Consider the following 26,877-nt stretch of genomic DNA (forward strand, 5'->3'; position numbering starts at 1 on the left):
TTAATTCAATGCTTTTACTATAAAGGAGATCTTTCCACCCCTACTCTTGTCCATGGTGACCTGTGAACCAAAAACCTTCTGGCCCGCAGCCCTGTACGCTATCAAAATTCCTGCGTTGCCATGTAATGCTTACAGGACGAATAACAGTTTCTAAAACTGCATATCGAAGGCTCTGGTCTCTCCAAGAAGTGAGGGTAAACGGTAGACATGCTCTCTACTATCCACTTTGTTTTAATTATTATTTTGGGTACAGGGAGGGTTTAGCTAAAATATATTTTGCTGAAAGGAGGGCCATCCATTTTCATTTGGGAGAGGTCCGATTTTCTCCATGTAACCCTAACATTCACTCCCTAAATAAGACAAACCTTGAGGGCATGAGATGTGGAGCCTTGTGAAGGACAGGCCGTGCTGTTTGTGCAGCTCCAAGGTCAGCTGATGGCTGTTCCCTGAGTGACTCAGAGCTAGAGGTGTGCGTCCCCTATGGGCCCTGGTCAAAAGTAGTGCACTACATAAGTAATAGTGCCATTTGGGACGCAGAGCCAAGGAAAGTCCTCAGCCAGGGATAACTGGGCCAATAGCATCCCTCACGCAGATTGAGGTGGAGCGGGAGAAAGGGTCAGCGAGGCATTCTAATGAGCCCCACTGATATGGACAAAAAGGTACAACTAAACACCATAAAACACTTTGAAATGACAATGGAAAACTTGTCAATGTTACTCAGGGCAGACTTACTTCGAACAATGGGTGATAAAATAAAAAGTCTGTGACTCGCTGTTGGAATATTTTCATATGAACACAGCAGACAGTTTGTTTGAGGCCAACATCGTTTATTTCAATGATCCTTAGGAGAGAACATCTATTCTAGTTCACTAACTCAAACCCTTTCAACCTTCAGTTAATTGGCAGACAATGAATGGTCAGAAAGATTATGCAGCTTTGGTCAGTGTTATGTTACGTGACTGTGACCAGGCAGGACTGGGGAATTGGTCAAGGTTATTTCCATGTAGAAGGACCCATGAGCTTCAACATGTGAAGTTCATAGGAGCATGTCAAATTGGGTGTCATATGAAAGGTAAGATTTTTTTGTTTGTTTTTATATTAAGGCATATATTAATTTTTCAACCATTTTCCATCCGAAAAATGTGGAATAAGCAAAGGTCCATCTGGTCAAACAGATGTAAAAGGAGTATTAGAAAACATCAACCAGAAAAAGTTTTTTAAAAGTATTAGAAATACATGAAAACACATTATACCATGTAATTGTTGAATACTCGTTTCTGATTGGCTTGAAGGGCATTCTAGAGCGTGCATTTTCCTAGAAAGCATAGAATATCAGCAAGGTAGATTTCATTGGCTATAGCTAATTCTTATATATTATTTGTTTGAGCTGCTATTGAAAGCAATAGTCGAATTTAAAACATTATTGGCATTGTTGAATTCGATTTTCATAATAGCAAGCTAGGACTGATGGTTTGGTTTGCTAAACTAGCAAGTCTGTTGGTTTGGTTACCAAGGCAACTACTTTAGCTGTCTAGTAAACTTGCTACCTGCTTCAGTGGATGTTGAACACACATCTACCTGCAAATTAACAACATTTTTTGTGGCAAATTATAAAGTGATAGCCATGGTATGAAAGGATAATCAACTCGGGGCTCTATGCGTTCTCTGGAAAATACTGCGACTCCAGGGAAGGTTAGTTCCACTCCGCTAGCGTGTGGTGAAACACACCTTCCACGTTGTTCATTCATTTCCATAGAACGCATAGCCCCCCATTGATTATCCCTTACATAATGTTGAATTAAAGTCCCCTGCCAACTAATAAACACATATTTAGTTTGGGACATATAATTCTGCCTTCAGTAAGTTAAAGAAACATTGCCTTGTGCATTGAAATTCCTTTACCAAAAACCCACATATCTTTAAGATATTTTCTCATTTCTCCCCCTCATGAGGAGGGAGAATAATTTAATGTCACAAGTAAAGGTAGACCTATTAATTAGTTATAGTGTTTTTACTGATATAAATGTTGTTTATGTAATGGAATTGCTGAAAAATCAGTAACAGAATTTCTGCAATTGAATTGGCTACAATGGGAATTCATAGTAATCACAAACCACAGTTGGGTTCACAAATTTGGACAGCACAGTACAGTATAGTACAGTACAGTAGAGCACAGCACAGGAGAGTACAGTACAGGACAGTATAGTTCAGTACAGTACAGTAGAGCACAGCACAGGAGAGTACAGTACAGTACAGTACAGTAGAGCACAGCACAGGAGAGTACAGTACAGGAGAGTACAGTACAGTACAGTTCAGTACAGTACAGTAGAGCACAGCACAGGAGAGTACAGTATAGTTCAGTACAGTACAGTAGAGCACAGCACAGGAGAGTACAGTACAGTTCAGTACAGTACAGTACAGTAGAGCACAGCACAGGAGAGTACAGTACAGTACAGTTCAGTACAGTACAGTAGCGCACAGCACAGGAGAGTACAGTACAGTACAGTACAGTAGCGCACAGCACAGGAGAGTACAGTACAGTACAGTTCAGTACAGTAGAGCACAGCACAGGAGAGTACGGTACAGTACAGTACAGTATAGTTCAGTACAGTAGAGCACAGCACAGGAGAGTATAGTACAGTAAAGAAAAGAAAAGAAAAGTAGAGTATAGTTCAGTACAGTCCACAGGAGAACACACTAGAGTTGAGTACACTATAATGTACTGTACTGAACTATAACTGACTACTGAATGTACTGTACTCTACTGTACTGTACTAAACTCTACTGTACTCTACTGAACTCTACTGTACTCTACTGAACTCTACTGTACTCTACTGTACTCTCCCGTACTCTTGAACTCTACTCTACTCTACTCTACTGTACTCTACTGAACTCTACTGTACTCTACTATACTGTACTGTTCTAAACTCTACTGAACTCTACTATATTCTTGTTTGGCATACATTTTAAATAAATGTTTCCATGGAATTGCCCTAAACTCTGACTCACAGCAATGACTGTGGATGACTGCATTGACTGCAGCCACACAGAACTAACAGAGAGAGAGGTGTAGGCGTATAGCTGAATGGAAATGCATCCAATGCACATAGCCTACAGCTGAGTCACTCTCATAGATCTGCCAAATGCGGTGATGATGCGCTGACCGTGGGATGATGCACTGACCATAGGATGATGCACTGGATTATAATCTGCAGATGGTCTCATGTTTCAACTAGTAACCTGACATGACACAACCATTGCACCTGGATGCAGATTAAGTTAAATCTCAACCAGGATAGAAATTGAGCGCTATATATCCAGGTTATTGCGGCATCTGAATATTCCGCTCATGTGATAACATAACATTTAACACGTCCTGGAACTTCCTGGTGATGATTATATGTTATTTTGTAAGACTGCAGCCCATTTTGTGCGGTAGTACATCCTTACACAAATAATGCGAGCAACCAACTAAACCTGCAGTTTATGGCTGGGCATATTTTGAGTAGATAAGAGCAGAATATTCGGCAGGAAGGAGGAGCCTTCCAGCCGAGCCACACAAACACACACCCTTCACATAAAATGCATCCCATTAAACATTAAACACAAACGGCAAGGCCAACATTCCAGACAGTCCACATCAAACCTCTGTGAACAGTATCCGCTACCTGCAGTCTGGACAAAGACAAGAGCTACCTCCACCGAGGCTAATTGACTGACTTTTTGTCTGTGGAAAAACTCTCATTTTTAATGGCTTAAGAGCTGCTAACACTGGGCAACAGCTGAAAGGACTCAAGTTTGGTCTAGTATACAGCTTTGCCATTTTATAACAAAGTATTTTTTTCACATTCAGTGTATATAATGTCCACAGGCTTTGGAAGCGTGCTGTTGAATGAACACCCAATAGTAGAATGTAGTTATTAAATAATTAAAATACTCAAGAACTCCCCTCAGAAAAAACCTTTCTGCTTAGCCTATATAATGTGGTGACAGATATAGGACAGTAACTTAGCCTATATAATGTGGTGACAGATATAGGACAGTAATTTAGCCTATATAATCTGGTGACCGATATAGGAGCCTTCCAGCCAAACTTATATAATATATAATTCTTATTTTATTTATTTATTTCCTTTATTTAACTAGGCAAGTCAGTTAAGAACAAATTCTTATTTTCAATGACGGCCTAGGAACAGTGGGTTAACTGCCTGTTCAGGGGCAGAACGACAGATTTGTACCTTGTCAGCAAGGAGATTTTAACTTGCAACCTTTCTGTTACTAGTCCAACGCTCTAACCACTATGCTACCCTGCCGCCCCAATGTGGTGACCGATATAGGATAGTAACTGCTTCTCTGTGTACGTGACGAGCTGCTAACTGGCTAACACATGTTGTCCAGCTCACTCTTTAAGACGCCGTCACATTTCACACTTGAACTTGTTTGATGCTGTGGATCAGCTGAACGAGGTGAGATCATCAGACACATGGTCACAGGCACACACTGAAATGACTTTGCACGTCAAGCTTTCATGACAGACACATTAGTAGCACTCCACTGACTGACATGCATCCTAACACATGGCAACAACACAAAGCACCAATTCAAACGACAGTGTAAGCAGAGAGAGAGAGAGAGAGAGAACGTGATGCTCCTTGTGGTGATAGGCTGCTATGTATGTGGTTAGCTTAGCTGGCTATTGTTTGAGCTTCACGCTAGTAGTCAAACCACAACCCAGCCACCCCAATTTAATCAAGCATCGGATACATAGTGTGCTGACTAAAAATACCCAAGATACATACGCATCAGTCTCAACAAAAAGTACCCGGACTGAGAGGTGCAACCTTGAATTTACACCAATCAGATGATGCCAGCAGACGATGACGCGCCAGAAACGAGACAGCAGAAAAACCTCTGCATCAGTCCAGGCTGATTGTCAATCACTATTGTGGTTGGTCATCTTTTGCCACCATAACATTTTAACAGAGTAATAACTGAGTAAGAGCACAGTTTCTAAACCCAGAGGCGCTGGGAACGCTTGCGAAACAGGCCAAGCAGATCAGGCTTGGCCTGTTTGGGGTTTGAGAAGTCAATGAGAGAAGTGAAAAATTATTCCTTAGTTGTTGAAATCTAAAGGCACAACACAACCTAAATTCGAGCCAATGCCTTAAGTAGTTGAACATGTTATTACTCCAACCTCGTGAAAGTGACAAATTGACACGTTTTCATTTTCATCAAAAACAACTTCATATCGAAGGAGTGCCTTTGATTTGACAGCCTGCACATGCACAGTTTGGCACGACACCCGATGGCGTGTTTCTACGCATGAGCTTAGCTAGCCAATGTCGCTATGACATTGCCTACAAGTGTGATCAGGGATTTCAATTGGAGAAGCAGTTTCTGCCTATCTTCATACTGTACTGTCTTTGGTAATAGCCTATATGGGTCATGGGAAGAAAAGCTATATATTCTAGTCATGGCAAAGTTTACCAAGTCTTAATTAAAGCTACTGCTGAGACATTGCATTGTTGTTTTGGAGCTGGTTAACATACATGACCTCTAACATCAGTATATCTTGGCCAAACAAGACACATTATGTAGTTTACAAGACATCAACACTGAGGTTAACCTGATGACAGTACATATGGAGATATGGAGTCCATTTTTATTGTTTGGACTGGAGTCAAATGCTTCACATTGTGTGAGGCAACATGCCGGCTGGATGGGGTTACAGGTGGAATTTCCCCTGGCTCCCATTTCTCTTTGACGTCACTTCTGCCGCTTGGCTGTAGCGCTGCCTACTGAGATATCAGAGGACGGAGAACTCAGGTGACAGAGCTGTTGAAACCAAATCACTGTGAAATAAGGAACTTTACAAAGCAAGTTCCCCCACTGTCTTTCAACAGAAACGGGCGGCCACAGTTAGATACCTACGGTGTGAAATAGGGAAGTATGACGATGTTGTTTCAGGTTTTCTGTGTAAATTTGGTTCCTTTATTTGAGTGAGTCGCTTCACATTTCGGTCAACTTACATACCTACTTACATAGTCAGAGAAACATATAAACATTGCCACCTTGTGGTTACTCGAGAGGTGTCAAATGACACTAATTTACCTCAGGAGAGACTGATCACTGGACTTGATTGGAAAGAAAACTTCAAACCAGGCATCTCAAGAGACATTACAGGGGCTTCTAATCTAAAGCTTTTTCAGGATGTGATAGAGCATGTTTCCCACGTCATCTGACTTGAACCCTGACCAAAAAGGATATGACAAACACAAGAGTCATTTCATTCACTCACCTGTCTCTGTCAAGGCCACTATGTAAGGTATCTGTCCTTTGTGAGGCTATAGTGGTGCTTCAGATGCAGCATAAAAGTCTGATACAAGTGAGCTGGTAAGATCGATATCCAGAAGCCCATTAGGGCAGCTCTCTGCCGGTTAAGAAAAGCCTCAAGACTGAGGCCGGGACAATAACAGGAACCCTCAATATTATGGAGTACAAAGGAGCACAGCTCTCCCATTGTCTGGAGTCATCGTCACCCAGTCACTCCTCAGCGGCTCGGGCTGCTGTGCCCTGCTGATGGTGACATCACGGTCACACCATAAGTACCAGGGATACCATTTGCCCCAGCCAGGCAGTCACAGAGGCTAGTGTTCCCAGTCAGTGTGTATAAACACACTATCAACTGCAACCTGATGCCTGGCCTGTTCTCATCATGCTAATCCAAGCACTGTCTCATGAAAGGCAAGGGAAGTTAGTCCCTCAAAGTTCCTTTGTGCGGGAGAAATCCCTTCAGCAACAAAGTTCAAAGGCAGAGCAGGCAGGGTCATTGATGCACATGACTGTCAAGGCCGAGAGAGAGAGAGAGAGAGAGAGAGAGAGAGAGAGAGAGAGGGAAGGAGGGAAAGAGGGTGGGACTGAGTAGTGTGGAGTGAGGCAGGCACCATGGAATTTTTTTTAAACTATGCATGAAGTCTGTGCATGCAACATATGCTAGAGACCACTACACTGCAGACAAGTATATTTAGGAGCTCTTGTTGGAGATAATTGGTTTCAGAAGACTGAGATTTCCAATTATCTGCCAGGCCTCTGGGATAGGTGGGCTGTGTTGCAGGGGGGGGGGGGGGGCAGTGGAGGAGAGGTGGGGTCAGAGGGACCAGCTGATCTCTGTTGCTGACGGGCTGAGCTGAGAACCGCAAGAATCCCCCCCCCCCCCCCCCGTCCACCCCCCACCGGATAACAAGAGCACAAGTATTCCCCTGTCTCGCCCCTCCCTTTCTCCGGACAACAGCAGGCACGGAAGGCCAATGAGATTTCTCAGCTTGCAATGTCCCTGAGGCCAGCATCTTAACCGAAAAATGTAAACATCTGGCAAACATTTATATTGGCCACAGATATGTTGAGGGGCTCAAGTCATTTGAGAAAACACGGTTTAGTGGAGATCCAAGCATCACATTTTTTGGAGGGTGAAGGTCATTTATTACATGAAAATAAGCATGAACATGTTAGATGACCATGATGAGCAGACATGGTTCAGACAAGTGCCCAGAAAGAGGGGGTCTTTCTCAACCTCTTGAACTGAATGACAAATTTCAAGATAGAGTAGTGAAACATTGATAATGGTACCGCATGCCATTACTAATACTCAGAGGAAATTAGAAGCACTGGTGCATTGACAGACTATTCTCCAATAGTAAATTCAGAGTCTGAAGAGCAATTGGTTATGCTTATTAATGTGATGTCTAATACTTCTGATGGCAACAATAGGGTGCAGTTGAACTCCTCTTTACATAACAGATCATTAACAATCCATTTCTTTCAGGACTGTATAATTGATCCCTCACACTCACATGAATCACAAATGGCCACTGGACCCGGGAGACACTGGAGACACTGGAGACAGGCTAGCTCTGTCAGCAGCACACAACAGCTTCACACATTTACCACACAGCACCCCTGTCACATGGCAGGCATGGTAGTGGCACAATGACACAGCTTCTCCGTAAAAGGAGGGTTAATAAAGCAAAACAGTAGGTTATTCAGACTGGAGGCTTTTCCCATCAAATGTGGGGTCAGTGGCAAAACATTGGTTTAATAGAACTCTTGAATTTGAGAAATTAAAGTAGTCCATATCTGTAGTAGTCTAGGTGAATATACAGTATAAGTTATAAACTTCTTATTTACTTTGTTGTGGATTTACATAAATAAATACCTTATGTATGCTATATGAAAACGAATTAAATAAATATAAGACGTTACTAAATACCTCTCATAAACTTATTGAAAGGGAGGGTTCTAGAAAATAAGGGACTGCTTGGGAGGGACTGCTTGGGAGGTGGTAACACAACTGTTAGATTAATACACATTCCAGACTAATAGTCAAGACTGCATTAAAAAAAACTGAAGTACATCATTAGCTATTCGAGTAGCGAAGACTCACCTTTAGTCCTTATCTTATAGCCTAGCGTCAGACATTTAAAATGCCAATGTCTTATGCCTCATGAATGATGGCTTCATCAACATCGGCCAGTAGCCAAATATCTTCAGTAGGCACTTATCAGCATCTTGGTAATATTCCCCCAAAAATATGTATTTCTTCAAATGTGAGATGAAAGCTCGACATCATCCGTACAGCACAACGACTGAGGCAACTCCTGTTTCACTACTTTCTCGTGCTTGACGAAAGGTTACACCGTTTTTTTTCTTATTTTTTTCTTACGGAAAGCTGATGCGTGGGGAATTCCTACCAGTCACATTTTCCCTAACCTGACGTAACAGGCGTAAAAGAAACCATAAGACATGATTGTCTAGCATTTAAAACTATGGAGAAACAGGACGTTATGAAAAAATTATGTCATGTTGGTTACTCTTATTGAGAAGACTAAAAACTTACCGGTATAGACTAAAATAAACTAGGCCTATCTGAATTTCAACTGAACTGAGAATGATATAGACACTTCGTTTTTATAATTTGAATTGGATTGTGTTAACACCAACTAGATTTACAATCGCGAACATTATGGAATTCCATGACTATTACAAAAAACGTTAAATATAGAGCGCCAAGGATGTGGCTCAGATTGATACATTGAAACCGATAAATGCACACTGTCCCTTAGAATATCAAAATAACAGTGCACTTTGAATCCCGCCCACTTCAGAGGGATCGCATTTTCGGTACATTTCCTACTTCGGGAATCTACTTCATGTTATTAACAACTGTGTTGTCCAGTTGAACAATATACATTCCAGACTTCAGATATTGTTGCAGAGTTTTTAGCATAATAACTGATAAACACACTGGTCCTGCTCTCTGTGAGCAGTTTTACAATTTATTGTGAAACAACTACATGTTTCTATACATGAACGAAACGAGACCATGTTAAAAGAAGTAATTCCCATACCGGGAGTCGAACCCGGGCCGCCTGGGTGAAAACCAGGAATCCTAACCGCTAGACCATATGGGAACAGATACGTCATAGAGGCAAATGTATAGATTTATATCTGACCTGTATAAGCGTAGTTAGACAATAAATAATTGTAAACACGTCAGTTATAGTTAGCTGACTCTCCTACGCTGGCCTACATTGCCCCGTAGGGTCATTGTATAAAGAGTTCTACCATTATAATTTTCTAGATTATTACAGATGTTATTGTTTTTACAAAAGTCTGAATTTAACACATCTCCACATTTCTGCTATCCATGGCAATTCAACCCCACCTAGTGTCGACTTCATGTAACTGGTGCATGCACTAAAAAACAGTAGCTATAAACAGAGAGGAAGAGGCGAAGCGAGAGGGAGCCCAAAATCTGTCTTCTCCAGCAGGTTGCTGGAGTAACTATAAGTAGGACACGTAACATCTCGGCAACGTTGAGAAAAAACACTTTATATGGGCTCCCGAGTGGCGCAGCGGTCTAAGTAAATGTTTTTGTTTGGTTCTCTTTTGGAAATTGTAGAAATAAAACATTTTCCTTATTCAGACGTTCCAGCTAGGCAGGCTAACATTAGTTAGCTAATTAATTTGCTAGCTATCATACAGTAGGTGTATATTAATAATTATATATTTAATATATGTAGACATGCAATCATAATTGACTGTAGCGCATATGAAGCACTCACAAGTCACCGGTGGCTGAAAACACAATCATCGCGTGATGAACAAGTGACGAATTTCCAGCCAAGGGTGGTCCATTTTAAAAATGATTCCTTCCTCCAGGATGTCCAGGGCAGGCACCCACGCCCACCCATCGGGGTTGTATCCCTCCCAGTCCCCCAGGTATTGCAGGGTTTCTTGGACCCGACGAGCCTCCAACAGATGTCGGACAGTGTAGGCCGGGGGACCATCAACAAGTCGAGCAGGCGGAGGTGCAGTTGTGGGAGGAGAGAAGGGACTGGTCCTTACCAGCTTGAGACGGGAGACATGGAAGGATGGACAGACCCTCATAGACCTGGGAAGCTGGAGACGATAGGGTTGATGCGACTCAGGATCTTGAATGGTCTTATGTAGCGTGGAGCGAGCTTCCGTGAGTCCACCTGTAAGGGAAGATCACGGGTGGACAGCCACACCCGTTGACCCGGTCGGAGGAGCCCGAAAAGGCCTTCGGTAACGGTTTGCCTTGGTGTTGGGCAGAGGAGTGGAGCAAGGAGGATCGCACCATCGTCTAATGAACGCCTCGGCTGATGGCACCCCTGCTTCGGCCTATTATTCAGGAAATAGGGGGGCGGGGTCGAATTAGAACTGACACTTGAGCGGCTACAGTCCAGTGGACGAGTTCGGCAGTGTGTTGTGTGCATACTCTGCCCAGACGAGGAACTTGCTCCAGTTGCTGGCCTGGGAGGAGACAAAACAGCAGAGGAACTTCTCCAACTCCTGGTTGGCCCGCTCCGTTTGCCCATTCGACTGTGGGTGGAACCCCAAGGAGAGACTCACCGATGCCCCAACAGGGAGGGGTTGGTGCAACCCAGCCAGTCGCAGTAGTGAGGACTTGCTTTGGGCACAGGTGGAGCAGGCCGTAACGAAGGATCTCACATCTTTAATCATGTTGGGCCACCAGAATTTCCGCCTCAGGAACTCCAGTGTCCGATTAACCCTTGGATACCCAGTTAATTTAGAGGAGTGTCCCCATTGTAGTACTCAGGAACGGGCTGATCGCAGAACATAAAGTCTGGGTTTGTCAGACCGTGGTCTCAATACTCCATATCACGGGGGCCACAATGCGGGAGCTGGAGATGATGGGCTTGGAGTCCCTCTCCTTGTTAGAGACATTGTGTTGGCGGGACAGGGCGTCTGCTTTCTGATTCTTGGGTCTCGGGCGATAGGCTAGTGTGAAGTTGAACCTGTTTAAGAACACAGCCCACCTAGCCTGGCGAGAGTTCAACCTCTTGGCTTCTTGAATGGAGACCAAGTTCTTATGGTTCGTCCAGATCACGAAAGGATGAGGTTCCCTCTCCAACCAGTGTCTCCACCCCCCAAGGGCCCACTTAACTGCCAAGAGCTCCTGGTTGCCTACATTGTATTTGCGTTCTGCTGGCGAGAACCGCTTGGAGAGAAAGGCACATGGGTGCAGTTTCTTGTCCCCCTCGTTCTGCTGTGAAAGGACCGCCCCTGCTCCGGTTTCTGAGGCATCAACCTCTACCACGAAGAGACGGGTAGGATCAGGATGGACGAGGATGGGTCCGAAGGTGAAACATCCCTTGAGTTCCCTGAATGCCCTGTCAGCCTCAGGGGTCCAGCAAAAACGGTTCTGGGACTTGCGGGTTAGGGCTGTGAGAGGCGCTGCCACCGCACAAAAGTTGTGTATAAAACACCTGCAAAAATTGGCAAACCCAAGGAACCGCTGGACTTGTTTGAGTGAGGCGGGATGGGGGCAGTCAGTGACCGCCCTCACCTTTACGGGGTCCATTTGGATGCCAGCGGTAGAGATAATGTGGCCCAGGAAAGAAACTTGGGATACATGGAACTCACTTCTCTATCTTTATGTATAGTTGACTCTGCAGGAGGCATCTCAGGACTGGGCGGACGTGCAGGATGTGTTCTGGAAGGGTCTTGGAGAAGATCAGGATGTCGTAAACAAAGACAAACCGATTCAACATATCCCTAAGCGTGTCATTGACCAATGCTTGGAAGTCTGCCGGTGAGTTCGATAATCCAAAGGGCATGACTAAATACTCATAGTGGCCACTTGGGGTGTTTAAGGCAGTCTTCCATTCATCTCCTTCCCTGATTCTCACCAGATTGTAAGCGTTGCGGAGGTCCAGTTTGATGAAGAATTGGGCCCCAAGGGCCAGTTCTAAAGGGGGCAGATATCATGGGTAAATATTATTATTTATTTATTTTTATAAAATTTAACTAAGCAAGACAGTTAAGAACAAATTCTTATTTTCAATGACGGCCTACACCGGCAAAACCCAGACGACACTGGGCCAATTGAGCCTACTTGGGTAGGGGGTAACGATTCTTAATCGTAATCCTGTTCAGGCCTCTGTAATCAATGCATGGACGCAGACCTCCATCCTTCTTTCCCACAAAGAAGAGGCCTGCACCAGCTGGGGATGTAGAGGAGCGAATGAAACCTGCTTCCAGCGACTCCCAGATGTAATTGTCCATGACTGCTGCTTCAGGAAGTACAGACGGCCCCAGGAGGGGTGGAGCCAGGTAGGAGTTCTATGGTGCAGTCATATGGACGATGAGGAGGGAGGGTGGAGGATTGCCTCTTACTGAAGGCCTCCCGGAGGTTGAAGTACTCGGGAGGGAGAGCGGAAAAGTTTTGGTCTTCAATTTATCCGCGGCCCCGGAGTCCATGAAGGTTTGAATGTGGTGCTGACGGTTGTCCCAATGGAGGGTTGTGGGTAGTGTCAGACGGTGACCAGGTAGCTGGGGTGTAACTGCACAGCTCGTCAGGGTCTACCCTTGTCCTGGCGAGCCCCAGCGTTTCCCGTCAACTCTGGGCATGTATAACAGAGATGGCCAAGACCTCCGCAGTAGAGGCAGCAGCCGTTGTGCATGCGCCTGTCAAGTTCCTGTGGGCTCAGACGTGTACGTCCCAGCTGCCTGGGCTCCTCAATGCTGGGCTCGGGGGGCTCCGGAAACCGGGATACGGGGGCGGTGTCAAAAAGGCACTGTCTCACACGTTCTCGGATGTGGTTGTCGAAATTGATGGCCAGCGTTATCAGGGACTCGAGGTCCTCTCCCAGTTCCCGAGCGGTCAGTTCATCCTTGATGGAGTTAGACAGACCCTGCTGGAAAGCGGTGACCAGGGCCTCAGTGTTCCACCCACTCTGAGCGGCGAGGGTGCGGAACTCAAAGACGAAGCCTCTGGTCTGGCCCCTTGGCCGAGGTTGAAAAGTTGGCTTGCCGCTTCTCGTCCATAGACTCGTCCACACCAGAGCCTTGCACGAGAGCAGAGAGATGTAGGCGATCATGGCCCAATCGGTGTGGAACAAGGAGGACTGTAGCTCGAACCTTTTGTAATTTTAATCGTTTGTTTCATATTGGCTGGCTTCTAACAATAGCTGAATTTGCAAAGCTAGCGAGCACCAATTCAGTGGTGTTTGCTATAATCTTTGCTACCCGGGTTAAATAAAGGTGAAATAAAATATATAAATAAAAGTTCCCTTGCGACAATTTAGCTTTTGCAACGAGACCATTAAATATATTTAAAACAATGGTAGAAGAGAGTGTAGTTCTGTTCAGTTTATCGCTAACCTTATCATAGGGACTTTGAAGCACTAACTTTCATGCATGCTGATCTTGGAATAAATTGACGATAGCAAAGATTCCATCTTTGACGACGCCACATAAATGGAATAGGTACTAGCTAGCTTAATAGTTAATATTTGCGCGCTAGCTCTGCATATTCAGCTAGTGTGTGTGCGCGATTGACTGGATTAACCTCACGTCAGTTACGTGCATTGAGTGCCTTTCAGACAGTAGATATGACCTCTACGTTACCTCGCAAGCTAAGGAACTGGCAGTGGATCAAACCATTGTGAGGCAAAGGGTGGGGGGGTTGCAATCTTTTGAAACTTAAAAACAAGCTATTAATTGTCTATAATCAGCACAATTGCTTTCATTGCGTATTATTAATATTATTTAAATTACATAGTTATGTTTCAGTGATATATTGGGGGGGACAAATCATATTTTTCCCAGGATGGGGGGGTCGTGTCCCCCCCGTCCTCCCCGGGATTTCCGCCCCTGCCCAGCAGTGTTATAGCATTCTGGATCCGGGTGATCTCTGCTGGGTCCATGTTGAGGCAGAAGCTTACTGTGACGTGGTAAGATTGGACCCAGCTGCAGAGAAGAGACCAGACGAGGAATCAGTGGTTAAGGATAAAAATGATACTTTACTGAGAAACAGTGGCCACAGGATCACAGTAAACTTGAAAAACCAACAAACACTAAATCTCGAAAACTCACTCAGGAAACGAACGCACATGGTTAACAATTCAAGCTTCTGCAAAGGACAACCGTCTCTAGGACGGTCTCTGCCACCCTCTGGTGACAGGTGGAACCATGACATGAACTATATTTAAAACCAAATACTTTTACTCAAGTAGTATTTTACTGGGTGACTTTCACTTTTACTTGAGTAATTTTCGATTAAGGTATATTTACTTTTACTCAAGTATGACAAGTGGGTACTTTTTCCACCACTGGCAATTTTCCTTTTTCCCAATTTGTATTACCGTATCAAGAATGTAATGTAGGTAAGCCGTGAATTACCTCCCACACCAGTACAGTAGGTGGCGGTGTATGCACCTGAAATTTGGATCCGATCCGCCACACAAATCTTGAAGCAGAAGCAGAAGCAAATAAAGAAAAAAAAGAACCATACCAACACTCACCCCTCTTTTCCTTGTGAGTGGTAACGCTAGTAGTGGCTAGCCCAGCCAGCTCCTGTCTGAGGGGGACTAGATTGTGGAAACTTAACGTTATCGTGGGAAATATAATAATTACTGTGAAAATCGTTTGTTTTAAAACGTGTGACTAGCAACCCTATGCGTACGTTTTAGTTTTTCAACTGAATAAGATGTCAACTCCAGCAAGACGACGTTTAATGAGAGATTTTAAGCGGTATGTGTGAGGAGCAGTTTGCTAGCTAGCTTGACTGTCTAGGTGATTGTTTGTCTGACTTGCTAGCTAGCTTAATTTTTCTTTTTTTGCGAAATGTTATCAAACATCTTAACAGTTACTGGATAGCATAAGTTACTAGCTACTTGATAAATAAGTTACTAACGTTAGCTAATACATGGATTAACGTAAAGATAACATTACAGCTGAATATTTTCAAGTTGTCGTTAACTGGCCTGGCTACTGCTGTTAACGTCAGCCTATTTTAATTATCTAGCTAGCGAACTACTAACGTTTGCTAATTAAGCATCGAAATAATATTATTTCTCAGGCTTCAAGAGGACCCTCCTGCAGGAGTTAGTGGAGCCCCGTCGGAAAACAATATCATGGTATGGAATGCCGTAATTTTTGGGTAAGTGACTGGACTATAAAAGTAGTAGCTAACGTTAGCTAGCTAGAAATAATGTTTAACATCTATCCAAAGTAGGGTATTATGAATTATCTGTTAATTTTCAAGAAATTAACATTGAACCTCTTGTCCCTATCATATTAAAGTTATCAAACTAACATTAGCTATGTAAAGTTAACTGTTTTCTCTCTTCCCCAGCCCAGAGGGAACACCTTTTGAAGATGGTAAATAGCTCGCTAGATATGCGATTCCTTTTTTGTAGCTGGTACATTCTTGTGCATGTGTTTGACAACTCAAACGAAGTGATCAGTACCATGATATGGACTAATTAATTGCATGGGAGACCTGTTAGTTGGAACAGTACGTAGACTAGCAGTACTAGTACTACTGCCATATGTACATAGTCATTGAACACTGGTCACTTTGTGTATATACTGTATTCTAGTCATGGCTCATGATCATCCTATATAACTACTGCTTTACACACCTTTTCTATTCATATACTGTCCATACTGGCTGTACACACCATTCACATATATATTTATACTCCGGGCTCTAGTCTGGAAGCTCAGTTCCTGCATTTTTATCAATTTTGCCTTGGTTTTGTGCTGTGTATTTAAGTACTGTATTCTTGACAGTTTATACTAATATTTCTACTACTGTACATTGCATTTTAGTTACTGTTTATACACATCACATTTATTTATATACTGGATTCTTGACATAGCTCACTGTAATATCTACTGCTGTGTGTGCAATTTAATATATTTAGTGTAAATTCATCCAGTGTATATGTATAGATTGCAGTTGGATTACTTTTACAGTATTAATTGGATTTGTTCTGACAGTACAGCATGGCGCCGAGTTCTTAGGAAACTATGCAGTATTTTGTTTTTTTAATGTATTATTTCTTACATTGTTACCCCAGGAAATCTTAAGTTTTATTACATACAGCCGGGAAGCACTTGGATATAAGAGCAACGTCAACTTACCAACATTACAACCAGGAATATGACTTTCCCGGAGCGGATCCTCTGTTCGGACCACCAGCCAGGACAATGGAGCTAATTCCAGTAGGCGATCCAAAACAACGACGCCGTAGATGAAGCGGCCCCCTGGCCAGGCTTCGTAGACGTGCACACCGCTCTCGACTATAGTACTCGCCAATGTCCGGTCTCTTGACAACAAGGTAGATGAAATTCGAGCAAGGGTTGCCTTCCAGAGAGACATCAGAGACTGTAACATTCTCTGTTTCACGGAAACATGGCTCTCTTGATATGTTGTCAGAATCGGTTCAGCCATCGGGCTTCTCCATGCATCGTGCCGACAGAGATAAACACCTCTCTGGGAAAAGGAAGGGCGAGGTGTATGCTTTATGATTAATGACTCATGGTGTAATCATAACAACATACAGGAACTCAAGTCCTTTTGCTCACCCGATCTATAATTCCTTGCAATCAAGTGCCGCCATTTTACCTACCAACAGAATTCTCGTCAGTTATAGTCACATCTGTGTACATTCCGCCTCAAGCAGACATCAAGACAGCCATCAAGGAACTTCACTATATGGAAACTGGAAACCATACAACCTGAGGCTGCATTTATTGTAGCTGGGGATTTTAACAAAGCAAATTTGAGAACAAGGCTACCTAAATTCTATCAGTATATTGATTGCGCTAAACGCATGCGCAATACCCTTGACCACTGCTACTTTAACTTCCGTGACGCATACAAAGCCCTCCCCCACCCTCCCTTCTGCAAATCCGACCACGACGTCATCTTGCTCCTTCCGTCTTATAGGCAGAGACGAGAACCATTCAACGCTGGTCCGACCAATCGGAAGCCACACTTCAAGATTGTTTTGATCATGCGGACAGGCATATGTTCCACCGCATTTAACCATGGAAAGAGTTCTGGGAATATGTCTGAATATAAACTATAAACTAGCTATTCCCTCCGCAAGGCAATCAAACAAGCGAAATGCCAGTACAGGGACATGGTTAAGTCGCAATTCAACGGCTCAGACATGAGACGTATGTGGCAGGGTCTACAGGAAATCACGGACTAAAAGAAATCTAGCCATGTAACTGACACCGACGTCACGCTTCCAGACAAACTAAACACCTCCTTTGCCCGCTTTGAGGATAATACAATGCCACCGTCGCGGCCCGCTGACAAGGACTGCGCACCCCCGTCGTCTTCTCTGTGGCTAACGTGAGTAAAACATTTAAACGTGTTAACCCTCGCAGGGCTGCTGGCCCAGACGGCATCCCTAGCCTTGTCCTCAAAGCATGCGCAGACCAGCTGGCTGGTGTGTTTATGGACATATTCAATCGCTCCCTATTCCAGTCTGTTGTCCCCACGTGCTTCAAGATGGCTACCATTGTTCTTGTACCCAAGAAGGCAAAGAACTAAACTAAATGACTACAGCCCCGTCGCACTCACTTCTGTCATGAAGCGCTTTGAGAGACTAGTCACAACAGGGTCTCAACCCCGCCCTGTGCAATTGGGTCCTGGACTTTCTGATGGACTGCCCCCAGGTGGTGAAGGTAGGAAACAACATCTTCGCTGACCCTCAACACTGGGGCCCCACAAGGGTGTGTGCTCAGCCCCCGTCTGTACTCCCTGATCATACACGCCTCCAACTCAATCATTACGTTTGCAGACGACACAACAGTAGTGGGCTTGATGACCACCAACGACGAGACAGCCTACATGGAGGCGGTGAGGGCCCTCGGAGTGTGGTGTCAGAAAAACAACCTCTCACTCAATGTCAACAAAACAAAGGCGATGATCGTGGACTTCAGCAAAGGGAGCACCCCCCTATCCACATCGAAGGGACAGCAGTGTAGAAGGTGGAAAGTTAAGTTCCTCAGCGTGCACATCACCGACAAACTGAAATGATCCACTCACACACAGTGTGGTGAAGAAGGCGCAACAGCGCCTCTTCAACCTTAGGAGGCTGAATAAATTTGTCTTTGACAGATGCACAATTGAGAGCATCCTGTCGGGCTGTATTACAGCCTGGTACTGCACCGCCCTCAACCGCAAGGCTCTCCAGAGGGTGGTGCGGTCTGCACAACGCAGCACCGGGGGCAAATTACCTACCTTCCATGACACCTACAGCACCCGATGTCACAGGAAGGCCAAAAAGATCAAGGACATCAACCACCCGAGCCACTGCCTGTTCACACCACTACCATCCAGAAGGCGAGGTCAGTACAGGTGCATCAAAGCTGGGACCAAGAGGCTGAAGAACAGCTTCTGTCTCAAGGCCATCAGACTGCTAAACGGCAATCACTAACTGTCTGCTGCCTACATTGAGACCCAAGCAGTAGTCACTTTATACAATGCAGTCTAAATAATGCCACTTTAATGTTTACATATCTTCCATTACTCACATGTATATACTGCATTTTATACCATCTATTGCACCTTGCATATGCCGCTCTGCCATGGCTCATCCATATACTTACATGTACATATTCTCATTCACCTCTTTAGATTTGTGTGTATTAGGTAGTTGTTGTGGAATTGTTAGATTACTTGTTAGATATTACTGCACTGTCGGAACTAGAAGCACAAGCATTTTGCGACACTTGCATTAACATCTGCTAACCTTGTGTATGTGACAAATAAAATTTGATTTCTTTCTAAATTTGTTTTAATTATTTGTGAACTTGTTTGACATTGTGCTGCATTGTTAGGAGCTAGTAACATAAGCATTTTGCTGTACCCACTATAACAACTGCTGAGCTGTGTACACGACCAATAAACCTTTGATTTGACATTGTAGACCAGGTGGTGTCTTATCAGAACTACTACAGCAATCCAGCTGACCTGTTAAATCGCTGAGATGAGATTATTGCCTGCTAGCAAGTGAATGAATCCTGTGAAATATGGGTTAAAGCTTGGGGTCAAAACCAGGGGATTGTATCTGTTTGACGTCATCTGTCAGTGAATATGCGTATCAGACCCATCAGTAATCCTCCATTCTAGCAAATGTCCCTCATTGAGTTGCATTTATGTACATTTGTGCTTTAGGATATGTATATTTTATTGAAATAGTAACAATAATTTGGTGGCCAAATACAGTATGCTATTTGGTTGCTCAAAACATTTTGCAGCAAGACAACTTTGAATTTGTTCTAAGCCATTCTGTTTTGGCCTGGTCCCAGATCCATTTGTGGTCATTGTCAAGCTAACGGGTTACCATTGTGTGATTGTTTTAGTGCCCACTTGATAATTAATATTCTCATATCCTTTATTTTCAGGAACTTTCAAACTCACAATAGAATTCACAGAGGAATACCCTAATAAGCCTCCAACTGTGCGTTTTGTCTCCAAAATGTTTCATCCAAACGGTATGTTTTTTTTTTAATGTTTTTATTTTTGTTTTAGAAACATGCTTATTGCTTACAGGATCATTTTATAGTGGAACAGCTGAATCGTTGTCAACAAGACAATCCACCAGTCTTTGTTATGAAGTAAATGTATGTTCTGTATTGTGCAGTCTATGCAGATGGTAGTATATGCTTGGACATTCTTCAGAACCGCTGGAGTCCGACTTATGATGTTTCTTCAATTCTAACTTCAATACAGGTATTCTCAGCATTATCCATGAATCTTCATGAAATACTTACTTGCATTGTAAAGCTCCTTTTGTACTTACATTTTTTTCTCAAATAACGGTGTTTGAAAGTATTTGAATTTTAAAAATCTAGTCAAAGGGTGCCAGAATACTATTGCTACTGAAGTGTCTACTATTGCATTGTCTTAGTCTTTACTGGATGAGCCGAATCCCAACAGCCCAGCCAACAGCCAGGCGGCTCAGCTGTACCAGGAGAACAAGCGGGAGTACGAGAAGAGGGTGTCTGCCATCGTGGAACAGAGTTGGCGCGATTGTTGACCCCCTCACCGTTCAAAGTATGAACAATATTCAGCCTCAAGTCAAAAGAGAACAGAAGAAAAATATCTCAAAGGAAATGAAATACACATGGTTTGAATCTTTCTCTGCAGTATGGTTGTCTGTTGTGGTTTCCCTTCATGCGTAATGCTCCTCCTGGACAAGAGCACATCAAAGTAAATGTACCTTGTTATATCTGGGTTACTTACAATGTAATTTACCCCCATATTTTTTTATCCTGGAACAAAAAGGTACTTTGGGGGGTCAGGAGTTATTCTTGTCATTTTAGTGTTTTAAGTCTTTGGCTTGTAGTGTGATTTTGCTGTATTGATTCAGATAATTGTGTATATTCAGAAGTTTGAGGGTTTTTGCTGTGGTTCGACTGTTTTGTTTCTAGCTTTCACACGTTTGCCTTTTTGGAGCTGCAGTATGATAGTAATCCAACTAAGAAACAATGTGATGAACACCTGTCATGGACTTTTCTCCAACCAATGTCAATTTCAAAACCTTACCTTTTTACATACACAAACCATGTTCTTGTTAGGGCTTTGTTTTATGAATTGAATGGCTCTTTGAATGATATCTCCAACAGGACTCAAGTGTTTCGGTAAGGGACATACTTGGTGCACTTTTAAATGCAAGTCCTGTAACGCTAGTGCAAAAGCATATTTATGAAGATGATTGACAAATTGCCTGCTCTGAGAATTTGTGGTAAACTTTTTCTCATGCACAGAACTCAATGTATCAAGGCAAAGGTTGTCTGTACTTAATGCTCAAATCTTATGGTTTAGATGCCCAATTACTTGAGTTCCATTACGTAATTACAAATACCACATGGGAATGTTGCAGTGTCCTTAACACCATTCAATTTGTGTAAATAAAAATGATACATTCAATGTGCTTTTCTTGAGGGATGATGGAGCGACATGATTTACTAAGTGTCCAGCTGGTCTCAGATCCCTCTTGTCTCCACAATATTGCTTCAAACTTACAGCCCTGCAAACATTGGAGGAGTATGGTTCAAATTGCCACTGTGATATAGTAGTTAATAAGAAAACATTTTTGTAATAACACCAGTCAACTCACATATTGAAGTCCAGACAGTAGACTTAATTTATTGATTAGCGTTATTACAGCTGTGAAAACAAGCAGACAAGTGAACTGTATTCACACAGGCTTATACATCTGACATTCCAAAGGGATCACAGCTTGCACTATTACCACATTACAAAGATCAAATTCAAGTCATGGAAGCAGTTTATTTGTAAATGTTCTCAACTATCTGAGGGGGGTAAACATTGCAAGTATTGTGGCAGGGATCTTTCAATGTCCGCATATAGTTACAGATGTTGCCTCTAGTTTACACCTGGTGATGCCAACAGTATATACATTTCTAATGAAACTTTTGTGAAGGTGAAATGGCAGGCATTCTGCTGGTTAAGGCTATTTCTGTAGCCATGAAAAACATTTGCTAAAAATTCAGGATTTCTGTCAAAAGATACAGCACTCTAATCAACCTTAACAGCACAAAGCAGTTCAAGACTAGCATATTGTGCAAATTTGAAGCTGACAAAATAGTGGAATGACACAAGCGTTAATACAATGTCAGAAAATATGCAATTGTATGAAAAGGAATGCAGAAACCACAAGTGTTTCTCCGAAAGACAAGCCTAGAAGATTGAAACATTTTACATTCACAAACTTTTCCCAGATCAGGTGTGATTTTTTTGTTGTTGTGGTAAGTATTGTTGGAGCTATGACATATCCAGTCAGTGTGAGGCCTGAGGTTTCACCAGCTCGTAGCGTCCCACCTGCCCTTCCTGCAGGAGCTGGCCAATGAGCTGGTCTTTGTGCACTTTGCGGCTGACGATGAGGAAGCGCAGCCTGCCCTGGCCGTATGACTTACTGCGCAGGCCATACTTCTGGGATATCTGGTGGATCTGCTTGCGTTCATCATTGTTGAGCTCAGTGGAGAAGCGCAGGTCGTCCTGGCGGTCTGAACTGGCATAGTTACGGATGATGTCCTCTATGTTCCGTTTGGTGAGCTGATTCCCAGACTTGTCCATGTCCATACCCAGTCCCTCTCTGGAGAATTGCTCTTTGACCTTGATGGGTTCAGAGATGCCCTCCCCTTCCCGGCCCAATCCGCCACCCTTCCAGCCCATCTTGCGGAGTAGCTGATTCCCGATATTGTCCTCCTTGATCTCCTGTCTCGAGGACTCTTCACCAGAGCGAGTCAGAATCTGGTGGCGAGAGAGAGCGTCAGCATTACCCTCCTTCCTGAGGTTGGATTTCACCACAGCCTGTGTTTGCCGGAGTGTGGCCAGGGCCTCCTCTGCTGCAATGTGCTTCACCGTTTTCTTCGGTCCGATGCCTGCCGCTACATATTGACCCTCCAGGAACACCTCACACCTCCAGCGGTGGTCTGGTAGCACTGTGAACTTATAATCGGCAGCTACCTTGTTGAACTGGGCAGTGTCATTGATGATGCAGATGGCATTGTCTGAGTTCTCCAGGATGACCAGTTCGCTCAAGTGTTTCTTCCTACCACCCTGGTGACCGAAACGACCACCCGATGGGTCAGAGTGATGGTTCCCTCGAGAGAACTGCTGTGGTTGTTGTTGCTGCTGCCGGGCTGCCTGGTTCATGCGTAGTTTCCTCACCGCCTCTTCAGCTGCTGTATGTTTAGACGTCTTCTTACTTCCCCTGGCCTGTGCCACCAGCGCATCCTGCAAGTACACGCTACATTGCCATGCACTGCTGTTGGGGACCACGTCGAACTTGTAGTCAATCTTCATGCGGTTGAAGGCGGCAGAGTTGTTAAGAATGCAGATGGCATCATGAGCGTTGTCAACAACGACAAAATCTGTCCAGTGCTTGCGTTTGTCAGGCTCGTATTGACCCTTGGAGCTAGGCGTAGGCTTGTCCTCCGGGTTACGCAGTGCCGGTAGAAAGGCAGGGGTAGGGCAGTGCGTCTGGCAGACCACAATATCATTGACCAAGGAGTGTTTGAATTTGCGCTGCACTACACGGACCTCCACCAGTTTAAAGAAAAGCTTCATAGCCTGCTCAGAAGCACGGTCCCTGGCCCCGTTTTTGCTGCCAGAGTAGCCAGTAGCAAGGTAAACACACTGGCATCTCAGCTCACAGGCATAGCCATCAGTCGGTACTTTCCTGTTCTTGGGTAGGTCTGCTGGAGGGATATCCTTGAGGTTGACATAGACATATTCCGGATTGGTTTTACAGGCTTGGATGCTACGGCTCAGCATGAAATTGTAGTTAGGAGATTCAGCTCCACACATGAACGCGGGGTCTCTTAAAGTGACAGCTATGGCGGATGCCACACTATTGATGAGCCTTTGCTTTTCATCCAGCACGGCTTGAGATATGGGGATGGGTTGTGAAGAAGACCCAGAGACAGATGAGGGGCAGCTCCTCCCTGGGCTGCTGTAGACTCTGCTGAATGGTCTGCTGGATGTGGGTCTGTCCTGCTGCCTGAAGCCAAGGCCTTGGCGTCCTGAATCCCCCCAGCCCCCTGATCGATTGGCCCCTCCATATCCATCAAATCTAGGGGCCTGAGCGTATGTGTCCGGATGCCTAGTGCTGTGGAACTCGTATCTGGCCGAGTAGTCCTGCTGCACTTTAGTCATATAATTTGAAGCGGATCCTTGGCTTCCATGACCTAAACCACTTGTGCTACCTGAGGGTATGTCTCTCTCTCTTTCTCTATCCCGCCAAGAGTCAGAAGAAGAACCGTACCATGAAACTCTGTCGAATGCAGGCCTAACTGCAGAGGAGTCTGGAGCTCGGTTGCTGCCATAAGAGGGACGGTCAGAGTCTGAGTCCCACTGTCTCACACTGTTCACCTCACTCCTACGGCGCTCCTTGTCATTCTCCTTCTCATCATTGCCAGACCTGCCACCACTAACAAAGTGCACAGGCTCAAACCGCAGTCTGGAACCAAATTTGGACACCGGCATTTTCCTCATTGGCTCTTCTCCTAACATTAAAGAACAAAACAGAGAATCAATCAATGACAAGCGTATAACAATCAATATGAGTTATTTTTCATCTTCCAGTAAATTAGAAAAATACTTTAAACAGTGGCAAGGAGTTCAATTTGAAGAACCAAAATCACTCACTGCCATCTGATGAATTGGGTCTCTTCTTTGCTTCAACACTTGGAACCAGGTCAAAGGAGGGCATTTCGCCAATGTCAATCCTTTCAGCCATGTCCAGCACCTCTCACCTCAGATCAGAGCCATACCTTTAAAAGAAAACAGAGCTATATAAAAAGGTAAACAAGCATAATGTGTATTTCTATGCTAGCACTGTAACACAGTTAACGTGGCTCTACTAGAGGAAATACTCTATTAGGGAGAGAACTTTTGTTCCCACATAATTCCCACATCAAACTGTGGGCTAAAAACAAATCTCTAGGCTACATATGAACACAGGTTCATATTAGGCCATGATTCCGACAAGGTACGCCTATGTCCTTATCCAGGTGTCAGGAAAGGCCTTGTGGGCAGAGAAGACCATCCTGCACCCCATGAACAACTGAGGCTGCTCAATTTTCAATTTGAATTTGTTTCACAATAAATTGTTTTATGGCCAACCACTGTTTCTCACTTTCGAAACGCATTGACAGTGACTTGCCTCTGTAAAGGTAATTATTGGAACGATGGCAAAAATAACTAGTGCTAGCTAACAAGATCAGTTTACAGACTGCAACAAAGAAGATTAGCGAACGTTACCAGGAGTGTAATCATTACCCAGACATGTTTTTCAACTAAAACGAGAGTTTCTATTGGACAAAGTCAAGTAGGACCCTCCCGTTTCGTTTGAGAAACGTTTTGCAACTGAGACAGCATAATGAAGACGCCCCAGCTGGCAGAAAGACCACCATCATGAGTCGCTAAGAATTCATGTTATGGCTAACGTTAGATAACTAGCTAAGAATAGACAGACTGATGTGGATAACAATGCTATTATTTATGGCAACATTAACTACATTTCTGATTAATTATGCCTCCTTTGTGTGCACAACTTCTCAAAACCGTATTTTCTACTAAGTATAACCACAGAGTTTCTAAACCCAGAGGGGCAACATCGCGAGACTTTCGGGGACGCTTGCGAAACAGACCAGGGTTTGAGAAGTGAACAATTATTCCTTAGTTCATTTTCTCCATCTAAAGACACAACCTAGATTCAAGCCAATGTCTTAAGCAGTTGAAGATGTTATTACTCCAACCACGTGAAAGTGACAAACTGACACGTTTTCATTTTCGTCAAAAACAACTTTACATTGACGGAGAGCCTTTGATTTAACAGCCTGCGCAGTTCTGCAAGACACGACTGTTAGCCCCGATGACGTGTTTCTACGCATGAGCTTAACTAGCCAACGTCGCCATGACATCGCCTACAAGTGAGATCTGGGATTTGTATTGGAGAAGCAGTTTTGGCCTATCTTCACTGTACTGTCTTTGGTATAACGTTACCGAGTTAACTAGCACGCTACGTAGCAGCTAGCTAACTTTAGCATAACAGCTAACTACGTTATCATTGATGCACACAATCAAGTCTTCGTTTGCTAATTTAAGTTGTCTACAGATTAAATGGTATAATTAACACTCTGTTTTAAAGTAAACCAGATTTTAACAGACGAAACAAGTGACGCAGTAAACGAGCAAAGATGGCTAGCTAGCTAGCTAGCTCATTGAAAAAAGATTGATGCATCATCTTGTACGGGAATGTGATACGGAGCACGAGACAGATAGCTAGTTGTCGAATTGTTTTTAGCTCAAATTCATATTTTAGCCACTTACCTCAATGCAAAGTGATACGTCTGATGTTTCTTTGTGCCCTTGGTGTCAGTCTTCCACTAATATAGTTCAATGTCTAGCGAGCGGCTTCGCCTTTGGTCAACACCATAACATCCGGGGGGGCTCGTCAGTAGTCATCACAGTCACAAAGTCATAATTATGGATAAACACCAACATCGCCTATTTATTTCCTTAAAATCTGATTTAAACCTAATCTTAACCACACTGCTAACCTTAAAATAAGATCAAAAAGCTATTTTTTGTTTTCATAAATTTTTACGATATAGCCAATATTGACTTTGTAGCTGTAGTAACTAGTGACAACCCGTCAACGTCCTATATAACCACAGATAGAACAATGAGACAGATATTTCAGCGAATGTATGTGTGAAGCATCCGGTTGGCGTATCCACTCACTACCAAATATGGTGATGAGAGGAAGCCCAATAGCCGACTGTGGGAGAATATTAAGCAGAATCATTTTTGCCAATATTATGGACATTTTCTCATCGATGAAACATTTGATTTCAATACCGTTTTCTGCTCCCAAAACTATGATACGAACAGCGTGGACTGCGTTTTGTAGATTTTACTCTTTGCCAAAGTTGTAAAAAATGTTCGTTGTTTAGGAGTGCAAGGGCGAATTGAGTTATTGCACACGC

General features: G+C 43.7%; 3 protein-coding genes and 1 non-coding gene across 5 annotated transcripts in view; 1 reads left to right on the top strand and 3 right to left on the bottom strand.

Moving 5' to 3' along the window:
- The window catches only part of elf1 (E74-like ETS transcription factor 1), a 76,336-nt gene extending 67,618 nt beyond the window's left edge, over window positions 1-8,718 (bottom strand). Inside the window, exon 1 of one of the 2 annotated variants that reach the window (XM_082975105.1) lies at window positions 8,441-8,718. The gene's annotated coding sequence lies outside the window, so the exon portion shown is untranslated. The remainder of the gene's footprint in view (window positions 1-8,440) is intronic. The other variant, XM_082975106.1, reaches the window with a different exon arrangement.
- Window positions 8,719-9,395: 677 nt separating this feature from the next.
- Window positions 9,396-9,467, bottom strand: trnae-uuc (transfer RNA glutamic acid (anticodon UUC)). The gene has a single exon. It is a non-coding gene; the product is annotated as a tRNA-Glu (tRNA).
- A 5,397-nt stretch (window positions 9,468-14,864) lies between these two features.
- On the top strand, window positions 14,865-21,284 carry ube2a (ubiquitin-conjugating enzyme E2A (RAD6 homolog)). The gene is given in 6 exon segments (NM_001140902.1): window positions 14,865-15,078; window positions 15,407-15,487; window positions 15,683-15,708; window positions 19,759-19,848; window positions 19,998-20,086; window positions 20,265-21,284. Coding segments are annotated over 6 exon segments (459 nt in total). The 5' UTR covers window positions 14,865-15,034; the 3' UTR covers window positions 20,394-21,284.
- Window positions 21,285-21,479: 195 nt separating this feature from the next.
- LOC106604447 (NF-kappa-B-repressing factor) lies at window positions 21,480-26,503 on the bottom strand. The gene is made up of 3 exons (XM_014199066.3): window positions 26,219-26,503; window positions 24,533-24,657; window positions 21,480-24,390 (listed from the first exon to the last, which is right to left on the bottom strand). Exons 2-3 carry the CDS (start codon window positions 24,621-24,623, stop codon window positions 22,160-22,162), a joined length of 2,322 nt encoding a protein of 773 aa, XP_014054541.2. The 5' UTR covers window positions 24,624-24,657; window positions 26,219-26,503; the 3' UTR covers window positions 21,480-22,159.
- Between the last annotated feature and the right edge of the window lie 374 nt (window positions 26,504-26,877).

The sequence above is a fragment of the Salmo salar genome, chromosome 05 (assembly GCF_965601325.2).
Source record: "Salmo salar chromosome 05, fSalSal1, whole genome shotgun sequence".
NCBI classification, from domain to species: domain Eukaryota; kingdom Metazoa; phylum Chordata; class Actinopteri; order Salmoniformes; family Salmonidae; genus Salmo; species Salmo salar.